At 38.1% G+C, this 11,957-nt stretch overlaps 1 protein-coding gene across 4 annotated transcripts in view; it reads right to left on the bottom strand.

Moving 5' to 3' along the window:
• Window positions 1-40: 40 nt before the first annotated feature.
• The window catches only part of AP1S2 (adaptor related protein complex 1 subunit sigma 2), a 30,794-nt gene continuing 18,877 nt past the window's right edge, over window positions 41-11,957 (bottom strand). The window contains exon 5 of one of the 4 annotated variants that reach the window (XM_058852828.1): window positions 41-1,982. In XM_058852828.1, coding sequence (XP_058708811.1) covers window positions 1,935-1,982 — 48 coding nt within the window. In that variant the 3' untranslated portion in view covers window positions 41-1,934. Of the gene's footprint in view, window positions 1,983-2,442; window positions 5,608-11,957 lie in introns of those variants that run through there. The other 3 variants (XM_058852911.1, XM_058853080.1, XM_058853001.1) reach the window with 3 other exon arrangements.

The following is an 11,957-nucleotide window of genomic DNA, read 5'->3' as shown; positions in this document are numbered from 1 at the left end:
TCCTCTGTGAATACAGGCACTAATTACATATAGACACAGCAATGGTGTAAAAATGGACATTTATTACAACTAAACCAATGTGACAGACAGAAGTCAAACAGTTTGTCACAATCACAACGAAGCTTAATCCAGCCAAGCACATACAAGTGACAGTGTAAACTTTAAAAACATGTTTAATACATATAAAATTGCTTCTGCTTTGACTTAAATCCATTTTACCACTTCAATCTCACACACAGGGTCCTTTTGCTACCCCCTCTACCCTCATCTATCCTTGCCTGCTGTGCTCTGGAGAAATGCCCTGGGACAGAAACAGTCTCTGGTCATCTGAAATGTGGGGTAAGTCCTAGAATGGGCATCCGTGGACAAATTCCAATGGCTTGAGTTCACAGGCACCACCCAGCTACCGCCACAGGAGCAGCACACACAGCCCAGCCCCAGCTGGCCGCTCTGTTGCCTCAAGGACTGATGCTGGGGTGTGGACCAGGGACCTCAGAAGTAGCAACACTGCATTTTTCTTTTGGCTGGATACTACTGAACCCACTCTCCAGCTGCCAGAAGCACTGCTGGAGCTAAGCTTTGTGAAAACATGGCACTACTCAGGTGAACAAGCCAAAACTCCTAAGGGAAGGTGTCTGGGTGGAGAGGGCGGGGACAACCCCCCTCCATGGGGACAGGCAACAGAACTTGGCTACTCCCAGGTGTAAACTCCCCTCTCCTCAAAACTACACATGGATCACATTTCTGCAAGTGAAACAGGCTCAGTTCATAATTACTGAGAGTCTGCTCAGTGTCAAAATATTACTGGATATCAGTTTACATGATTTGTAGTGAATATACTATACAAATCTAATGTTTAAGGGCTCTCACTGCAAATTAGTTGGTTCAATTATACATCATGCAGGAGTATTGTAAGGGATGTGTCAAATGTGTAATGTGTTGATCAAGAAAAGCAGTTAAATGACTTTGACACTTAGTGTGTCCTAAAGGTACCTACACACCCAATAAAGCGTAACTATAAAACACCGATAAGTACAAATTAATTGGTAGACTTTGAAAGACAATAAAAGGTCCCTTCTATAAAGCTTCTTCTTTCCCATCTTTAAAAGTATTCCATTTTCATTATGCATCTCTCTATTCAGTTAGAAAGCTGACCTCCTTTCTTGTGTTCATGGTCAAGCTAATATCAGACCTAAAAACAGTTTCCTTATTCAGTCTGGGCTAGTTTTCCTTTTCTCCTCCAAGCATTCCCTTTGGAGTATAATAACTTGCACAGTTTTGCTCAAGGTAGCTACACTAAAATACACCTTCATGTCTAGTGAGTTGATCAGTTTTCTTAGAAAAGCAGTTATCACCTTAACAGTTTTTTACCAGATTGATATGCAGATCCTGGCAGGATTCTTTGGTATAATGACAAATTCAGTAGTAAACAGATATTTCCAATCTTTATGTAACAACTGAAATAAGCAGAATAATCACAAATGGTGACTAAAATGTAGATGAACAAATTCTTTGGTTGCATAAACACAATTTGTACACCATAACATTTCATATTTGGAGTTGTCCATGTAGTTTCTTTTCATTTAGGTAGGCTATGCTTATGTCATAATAATATATTTATTTCCTGAAGTCAAGTTTACTTATTAAAAAAAGTAGACTTATCGAAGTCAAATGCAATTTTCCTATAACTGCAGTGAAGGGAAACACTGAGTCAATTTAAATCTAATTTCCTTTCATTTATAAATTTTGAGCTTAGGTTTCTTGTTCCCTTTTCAAAAAAAAAAAAAGTATTTTTCTTGTAGGCCTGAATGAAGCAGCTTAGCAAAACAGTAATACTGACAAACAGCATCTTACACCATTAGCTAAACATTACAATGAAGGCAGTGAACATTTACAGTATGAAACACTGAGATGGCATCAGCTGAAGAGAAGATTTATGTCAATCCAATTTCTTCAAGTACACTACGTGGGGTCTCTGCTTCCTATGGAGGGAAAATGTGAGACAGTAGTAAATGAACAGTTTCTACTGAGTGGTGCTGTACATGAGTTAGTATGGAAGATGCTGAATTGAAAGAAAGCTGAAAAGACACGAAAACATGGAAGCACTGCAGTTTGCAAACATGGTATTAGCTGCACTTATCACAGAGCTGTTAATTGGATTGCCATGGTTCACAGGAATAGCTGGTAGATTTTATTGCCTTTAAGCATAATAAAAATAAAACAATTCAGATGTAGCAGCAGGGTACAAATCAGAGCCGAGTAACAGAGGTAGGAACTGGGAAGGGATGGGGAAGGATCTTGCAATGGAGTCAGTCAATTTTTTGGTAAATTGTCTCAAGGGTCTCAAAAATCTGTTTGGGAATACAAATAAATGGGTGAATGAAACTACTGATGCAACTAAGATACAGTATCCCTTAAGATCCTTATAAAAGTTTTGGTTTGTTGTTTTTTATACAGTGATAACATGCTTAATGCATAAAACCAGGTCATGGTACATTGGTATGCCTGGTGTCAAATTGATTCCTTTCAAAGAGGGAGGATTTTTTAGGACAGGAATTTTATTATTCTATAACAGGCATAACGTTTTAGGTTAATTCTAATCTTAGAAAGCTTCCCTTAGATTCAGGGAAAGTTGTTTAATACCGAATTCCAAAGCATTATCATCAGGTTTGTATTCATTACTTCCATAGAATCTGAAAATAAATGGTTTAAATTAGAAACATTAGGCTGAGCCTTTCCATAACTATTAACAATGCCTTCCTAAATAAAAGGGGAGGGATACTGTGTCCATATCGAAACAAAAGCTTTAATATCAAGAGTATGAATAAACTTACTTTAGCATCCTAAAACAAGATATGTCATGCAGCAGAAAAAAAAGGCAGATAACAGTTAAGGCAGCCAACAGATTCTTTTTCAACTGCTTTGCAAATATTTATTAGAAAAATAATGTCAGTAAAACACAAAATTAAATACCTCAAACATTGCATATAACATCAGAACATTCTCTCTATCAACCTTGATTATGTGGCACAAAATGATCAAGTTTACTATCATCATTCAGGTCATGTATAAGGTGATTCAGCAGTGAAGGAACAGGCTATGATACTTTAAGGCAACTTCATTCAAAAGTCAGTCAGAGCTTGGAACAGGCCATCTCAGCATTTTCAGATGGCTTCTAAAATCCAGCAGCAAATAAAAATTGCAATAAAAAGATAAGTTAAATATGAAAACAAGATACTTGGACGTAGTGTTGGTTTGTTTTTTTTTCCCTCCACTGATGCAGTATTTAAATATTCTTAGAACTGCAGTGACCTTGACAAAGCCAGACTGGATAGCAGGATTAAAGATTTACATGTGTATTTTAACAAATCCCCAAAAGGAGGCACCTGAATGAAGAAATGGCTATAACTTTTTTATTATCTTCCCAGGTTACTTTGTTGCCTTCATTTTAGAAGACACACCCCTCCCATATCCACCAAAGCATTTTACTCAAGAAATCCTACACTGTTAAGTGACTATGGCACCAGAACTCAAGAGCATTCTACAAGAATACAACTTCTCAAGCATTTCAGGGTCTTCAAAACATTTGAAATAAATTCACTTTTCAATTTTAAATTTATTAGACATCAGCAGGCACTTAAGAGTTACTCAAGAGTGCAACAGGATATTTACAAAGTTACCTGAAAATAAAGTTCTTTACAGCTAGGAAGAAATACAGAACGGTACTGCCACTGTTTTTAGAGCAGTTTAGTATTCCTGTTTTCACTGCCAATTCAAAGTCTGAGATTATTTTCAGCAGGCATATACTTAAACACTAAGTTTCTTCAAGTAAACCAAGGTCATTGGCTAACCATTAAAAGCAACCTGTTTCAAGGACATTAGCTACTTGTCCACAGATACATCACCCATAGAACTCAGATATATTTTATTTTTTTTTTTATTACTGAAGCAGTAACCTTGAGACAGATGTGCCTTCTTATGTGCTCATCAACAATATGATCTCAAGGAACACCTTATAAGCTAATGCACTTTGCTAGAGGAATAACTTCAGTAATTATTACTTTTAAGAAACAAATAGAATTAATTCTATTTTGTTCACATTATTTGTTTTACTAAGTGTCAAACATTTAATCCAATTCTTATGGAAAACATTCTGCAGTGTTACACACTACCTGCAGCTCAGAATCACCCAAGGCAAACAACACAAATTTGAAATATCAGAACACTGATGAGGAAAAAAATTCATTCACATGAGACAAAAGTGCATGCAATACTTTATTTCAAACATGCCAGAAAAGCTAATTCATTACCTAGTCATTTAGAAGCAAGCAGCTGTATACAGATAACAAGAAAAACAGCATCTCATTACAGCTCAATGCACAGCATTTTAAGCCAACAGGCATGAAATAATGCAGGCTAAAGCAGCATTAACCAGACATCCAAACACATTGTTAATGGCTTACAGAAAAAAGGCAAACTTGGAAATGGAAAACCACTCCTATGTTCTTGTTTTCTAAGATTTCAGAATGCTGCAAATCCAATCCAAATCTTTTGTCTAACACCCTAAAATCTCCCATTTTTATGTCAGTTTAACATTTGGAAGGTAGTGCATTACCACATATAGTACATGGAGCTGGCTTGTTTGTGGTTCTTTTTAGTAACCACCTCCTTGATAATTCACGGAAACAATTTTCAGAATCAGTGCTCCAATACACAAGGCAGCCTGCATTTAAAACTGGAAATGCCAGTGTAAGAAGGCACATTGCAAGTATACTGTTAATGGACTTTCCAATCCTAACCATTAATGGTTGGACTCAGTAAGCTTAGAGGTCTTTTCCAACCTTAATGATTCTATGATTCCATTATTCATTTGGAAAACAATGATATTGTTCTCTCTTTCAGTGGCAGTAACTTAAATTACTCATAAGAGCATTCTGCACATTTAAATACAAGTGTTTTAACTTCAGATTTACACATTATTATTTTTGACATAATTAATTCTGCCTCCCTCCTTTTTGTAAGGTCAGTCACACTATTGTGCCAGTCTTCAGAAAGGGATAGTGTTATTTGCACCTTTAATTAAGATGCATGGTCTAGGTAGAATTTCATTCAGCATCATTCAGTACTTGTGTGTATACACATTTCATGATACTTCACTACTTTCTCTGTAGGTCTTAACTTCACCTACAGACTTTATGTATATGTTTAAATACCACCACAACCTATTTAAAAGATAAACATGGGTACCAGTGTTAGAGTATAGGTGTTGCAGTACACAGATGTTTAGCTCAGAAAATGCTATGGAACTTTCAAGCATAAGACTTCAAGCTTACACACAATAAAAAAGTTAAACCATATGCCAACAAGCACAAGTTTTGTTGAAATGAGACATGTGAAGAGACAACACTGTAAAACAGAGGGGGAAGAGGAAAGTACAACAGCAGAGAATGGTTGTGGCATTCTATTAGATTCAGGATGACTGGATTCAGCAAGCTGATGACAATGTTCTGTCATGAGTAAGTCACAGGTCTATCTCCTCTGAAATTCTGCATGCATGATGAATGAAGCCATTTAGTACACTGGTACATTAAAGTATTCATGACGTGGCTACAAAAGAAATGTACACATTCTTATACATAATAGAAAGGTGGACAGATATGCAAGAAAACAAAAATATTATCTTTCTATTATTGTATCTCTGACATTAAAAGGACATTTGATACAGAAATACAATATTGTGGTTTTGACTACACTAGATTTCCAGGGGGTGAGGGTAGTGAGGAGAATCATCATTTTACCCTCCCATACTTGCATGCTGTGTCCAACACCAGACAGAACAACTTTACACCATAAAAACTTTATTACATAAGCTAAGGGTTTCTTCATACCAAAAAAAGTTTGAAGCTCAAGGGATGGACCACCCTATCTATTATTTGACTCTGCATCAGGCATTGACTGTTGGCTTCTGTCAGAGACAGGCACTGGGCTAAGTGGCATCTGACACCACCCACCACATCTGCTCTAATAAAACACACACAGAGGTACCAGGCCTCCAGAACATGGCTGTGAATGCACCGTGCCAGGGTAGTACAACGGTGGCATTACTGGTGACAAAAATTACATTTTGTAGAAAAGAGGGTCTGTTCGGAAAAATTGAGGCCTCTGAGCGTAAGCTTCTAAAAGTAGGGAAAGATTTCTTTGCTTTTGGATTATGCTGCTGAACTCAATACACTCTTGTATGACTGGCATGAACATTAGTATTCAATTTGCTGAAAGATAAGCTAGAAAGAAAGCAACACTCAATTTTAACAATGGAGTAACAGCAATTTAGAAGCATCAGCCCCATATATGCCGATTAAACTTTTTCTGGGATGAAAACACACAAAACTCAACTCTCTGCATGTCAGTTTCCGTCTTTGATCCTGTACCAATTACAATCTTCAATCTATTTCAGTATCTCACTTCCAAGAATAACAGGAGTTTTAAAACAGAACTGAGAGAGTTCCCATGGACTTCTAAAACTGAGTCCTCTGTGGCATCTCAGTTTATTTGCATGTCCAAGCTCGCATGGTTTTAAATTTTATTCTCAAATTACAAAAGAAAAGCACAGAATATTCTAGAAGCTTTACAGTTTTTATACTGTTTTTCAGTATCAGTAATCTCAAGATCATGTTACAGTAGTTTCAATTATTCTGACCAAGCTAACTATAAATTCCGTAGTTCACAAAATAATAGCACCTGTAACTTTGTGACAGTTACAAATAAGTTATATGATGCATGCTATAATTCTTAAGCTCAAAAGAATTTGGTATATAATAAAGAATTACAAATTTCAACACTTAACAGCTCTCGCATGGCATAAGTAAAAAGCAGCAGTCCACATTAAAAACAAAATGCTAAGGCATATTCCTAACTGGAAAAGGCACTGCATGGTAATGGTGTATGTTATTAGTGAGTAGGAGTTTTGACTAAAAAGAAGAAAGTACTAACTTTAGAATTCCTGGAGCCTCCACAGACAAATATTCCTAGAAAGGTCCCTAGGCAAAACTTCTGCTTTACTTACGCTGCTGACTGTTCATTAAGACAACTGAAGAACTGGCATACTGTAATAGTCTAAAGTGCCCAATTATTATCTGGGAGATACCTGCATACACGATTCCCCTCTTCCTTGAAAAAAACTCATATGTTCCAGTGTTCACCATTGGAAATGTGGAGCAATCAAAACTGGTGTCTTCACTGAAATGCCTGTCAAATCTCCTAACAGATTTCTCCTTAATTTTACATTAGCTCTCTGGTCAGAAAGAATACTTTCTCTTTGGCCTGGAAACACTGACCATGTCCCCTTCTACAGAACTGTAGACATCAACAAATAAGGCCATGGAAGTGCTCATTTCATGTGCTTTCCCAACTTGAGGAGTCCCACACAGCCCTGGGGTATTCCCCACCCTGTTTGTATTTTCAATGGTTTACACCTTGAAGAATTCACTTCTTTGATGTTAAAATCATGGTACACAAAATTAGGTGACTGACTCACTCTTGTGGGATTAGTGCCCATCTTCACAGAAATTTATGGCTTACTGATAAAGCAAGATTGATTGTCAGATAACAATAGGAAGGAAGTGGTTATTTCACTCCTGGTGGCATTTTAGTTTACAGAACATGTGAACACCACCTGCAACTAGACTAGCAATAAACTGACCTTGTAGAGATGAAACTAGAGGATTAAATGCAAGACAACAGTAATGAAGATACAAAGCGATAACACCACAATATTGAGAAGGAAAACAGTGGTGTTCCAGTGAGGCCTCTGTATCCCACCAAGGGCATCTAGGACCATCCCACACAGAAGGCCTGGCACTGTGGGCAGTCTGACAAACAGCTGAAAGGAAAACGAAGTTCTGACAAAAAACATTTGTTTTTTGTTTCTCTGTTCGCCATCACAGAACTACAGCAACTCACAAGTTTCAACTACAATTGACTTTTTTTTGTGTTCCCCACTACACTGTCTCCAGAGCAGCTGACCTGCTGGTCTGAATACCAGAAAAGACAATATGGGGAAGGAACAGCTGTCAAACTGCACGATCAATATCTTGCCTTCCTTTGATGGGAATGTGCAGACCTCAAGGACATGTTTCACAGGCTCAGATGTAGTCTAAAATAATCTAGATCCAATGAGTTTATAAATTAGTAAATCCAGAAGCTAGGGAAGAGGCAACAGCATCCTTACAGCACAATGTAAGGGCAAACTAACGTGAATTACCACCTCTGAAAAATCATCGCTTAAAACTTTGGATGTAAACTGTTTATCTGACTTTAATACACAGGTCTTAGATCCTAGCATTGCCAGAAAAGTAATAGCTCTATAACACAAGCTGCACATTGTGGAACTGCAATATTTTAAAGTTAATAGAATTAATCTTTTTCAAAACGACATCTGTGTTTACAACTCATTTTAAAAAGCTAATAATACTTTCTGAAATTGTCAGCCTGAATCATTGGAGATTTTTTAAATCAGAAAAATGGTAGAGTTGATCTGAGTAAACAGAACTATTTAGCCAGTCCAACCCAAATGACATTTTCTCAGCGAACTCTGTCATGACCCAAACTAATTAAAAATCGTAACCAAAATAAAGTTAGAAGGGCCTTTATTTAATCCAGTCCCCCAAACAGCATACCTCTAACTTTCCTGAGAGATATTTCATCTATTACAGGCATCCACTGATGCCTTTACATTGTGCCCCAGGCAATCTACTTAAATGCTACATTATCATCTGCACTGGAAAATTTGCCTAACATTTACCTTGAATTATTTTCTTGCTGCAATTTAAGGTATTCTATGTCTGTAGTGGACAAGAAAACTGTGTTATTTCCTCAGGCAACAAAGAGGAATTATTTATGTCTATGCCAAACTGTCTCAAGTTCAGTGTGTTGCAGGGCTGCCATTTTACTGGTGACATTCCATGGCAGTGACACAGACTTCATCAATACTTAGAACAACTTCTTTTTCAGGGAAGGTTTGCTTAGGTTATCAAATTTTAACTTCTTTCCCATCAAAACCAGCACAAAGCCTGTGAAGTCAAGCCATGTTAAACCGCACACAAAAACTACAACTGCCACCTTTTGATAAAGACCTGTCTTTTTTCCTCACTCGGCATCTAACAAAACACTAGCTCAAACAAAACAGAAGATGTGGGTCCATGGAGTGTAAGGAAGTTTGGGAAGAATTTTACAGAAGCAGGGTATGGGGAAATCAAGAGCAGAGGAAGAGGGTTTCTGTTTAGAAAGATGAAATTTTTTCAGTTGGAAGAGAGTCACATTTAACAAGCACTTCCTTAGCAACGCTTCAAAAGCAATTACTTTTACACTCTACTTCTGAATCGTTATTAGGATATATTTCTAATGAACAGCTGCTTTAAGAAATTGCTGCTGTTCACTTGCCTCTTCAAGGCTTTCAAAGCAGGAAACTTTCCCAACCTTTGGTTACCTAACTGTTCAGAAACTTCTGTTAGACAGACAGGTTTGGGTTGGAAGGGGTATTTTAGATCATTTAGTTCCAACCTTTGTGCCATGGGCAGAGACACCTTCCAATAGGCCAGGTTGCTCTGGGCCCATCTAGCCTGGCCTTGGTATTTCCAACTAGGGCATTTTTATTAAAAATCCTAATTGTACTTTCAAAGAAGAGCCAAGTGTTTTCTCAGAGAACACAGAAACACTTTCGAGGTCTCGAGTATCTTCTAAGTATTAGCTATAATGCTCTTACAAAAAAAGAACAAAACCCCCAAAAAACACAAGGAATCAAATAAAAAGAAGCATGTTTCGTCAATGACAACTCCTGGTCAAGATCTTGTCTGCAGCTTTCCATATAGAGAAAACAAACAAAAAATCTTCAAGATCAGTGCAAACCAGTATACAGAATTCTCAACTAGAGTATGAAACAGCAAGTTGTCCTGCAAATGTTAACTCAGCAGAACATCCGAGCATATGCAGAGACTTCAAGTCTAAGACATCACTTCAACAGACCAGAGCAGAAGAGTACAGCAGCAGTGGCCGGCCTGCCTCTCTCCCAAAAGCAGTACAAAGATCACTTGAAGCTTTGTGCACTATAACCCGATAATAGTAGGTGCTTCCTGCCTCTTAGCTGCTGCTCTGATCTGCCAGCTCAGAGGTGATAATCGCTCTGGGAGGCTCTGCTTCACATGTGCCAATCAGTTGCTATGCAGCGGGCCAGGAACAATCGAGAGCCCAGCCTTTAGCACTAAGGATGGTTCTAAGAATCCATCAGAGGCTCCACCACACCACCACAAAAACACAAATGCTTTAAGCACATATTACGGCTGAATGCTTTGTATGGTGATGTTAGAGACAAAATTATTAAAATTCACTGGCTTCTCCGTCAGATAATCCGACAGTGTCTGTACGTTTGGCAAACTGCCCAACTATGCACATAAGGATTCATTAAGGTTTTCTTCCAGCACTGCAGATACAGGTTTGCATCGCTTATTCCCCTTTGCTTAAGGAAGCATTTCTTAAACTGCAGGGCTGTTATCTTTGAAGGGATGACCAGAATATACTGCTGCAACAAACCATGTCACGTCCAATATTATTCAGCTTCCATGGCAATGGCATTTAAGCATCCCCCTTCTTTCCTGGTCCTGCAGCACTTTGTGTTCTTACAATTGTTTGGACAAATGTTTGCAGGCACAAGTTGCAAACATGGAGAAGAAAAGCTGCTGACCTATATGTTTTTTAAAATGAGAAATTTGAATTGGATCATTTAAAATGGATCTAAAATCCAGTTCTAGAATGGTTGTATAAATAGTTTTTCTGGCACAGAGGAAAGAGGGACACAGAGGACAGCTGGAAACTCCAGAAGTCAATGCTGCTGCTGAAGCTCCTTGCTACACTCCTATGACTCAGGCCAACAGCAGGGGTGCAGCATATGACAAGTAAATTAGAACCTTCCTAGGCAAGCTGACTTGGGGGTTCACAGCACACAGTGAGTCAGGACAAGATGTGTGGAACACTGGCTTTTTAAAGCACTTAGATATAGTGATTTTTTTTTAAAAAAAAAGAAAATAGGATGTAATAAAAAGCAGCACCATCAGCTTTAGCAAAAGTCCTGACTTGCCAAAAGCAGCTGCTTTTTACTTCCCTTTTCAATGTCTCTGCTTTCTTTCTCCTGGCACGTCCCTCATGCTAGCCCTGCATGAGCTCAAGTTTTGGGTAACAAGCTAGGAGCCCCAGAGCCACAGGGCAAGTGGATGGACACAACACAAAGGTGGCAGTAGGAACAGATCCACTGTCCTCAACAAGAGTCACTGTCAGCATGAGTTTGGGTGATGAGCAAACTGTGTCCTTACTCAAGACCATGACTTTACCACTGTAAAACACTCAGTAGAAAGGAGAATTTCTACACAGTACAGTTTGAATGCATATAAAGATTTCACTTGGCTTTTAAATATTATGCAAGGCTTACCACAAATTTTACCCCATTCTCTATGGAACCAACTAATTCTGAATACGTGGCTTATTAAAACTGCCACATAGTCCTCAATACCCTAGTTTAAAAGAAAATCTCTCTAAAACACCCAACAAAACCACAAGTTCTACTCATTCTGGGCTTGGTTATGCCTTTAAGAGTAACAAGGATTAAATTAATTTGAAGTTGTATAACCAATTAAACATCAGGTTAATCCAAACACCAAAGCTATGAGTCAAACTCCTCCCCTTGTGCAAAGGCAGCCTCCTTTACCTCAGGAGATCTTTCTTTAACCCTGATGATCTTCATTCCTATTTACAAGCTGCAGCTCTTTACTGCAGGCAAACTATTCGCCATCTCTTACTATGTACAACCATCTATCTGTCCCTCTCCACTGAGCTCAGCAGATGCCATTTCTATTTCTCCATATTCTGAGGAACCATGACAACCTGGTAAATTAGGGTCTGAACACAGCAAC

The sequence above is a fragment of the Poecile atricapillus genome, chromosome 1, assembly GCF_030490865.1.
Source record: "Poecile atricapillus isolate bPoeAtr1 chromosome 1, bPoeAtr1.hap1, whole genome shotgun sequence".
In the NCBI taxonomy this organism is placed as follows: Eukaryota; Metazoa; Chordata; class Aves; order Passeriformes; family Paridae; genus Poecile; species Poecile atricapillus.
The sequence above is the reverse complement of the archived record's forward strand: the minus strand, read 5'-3'. Positions and strand labels throughout refer to the sequence as shown.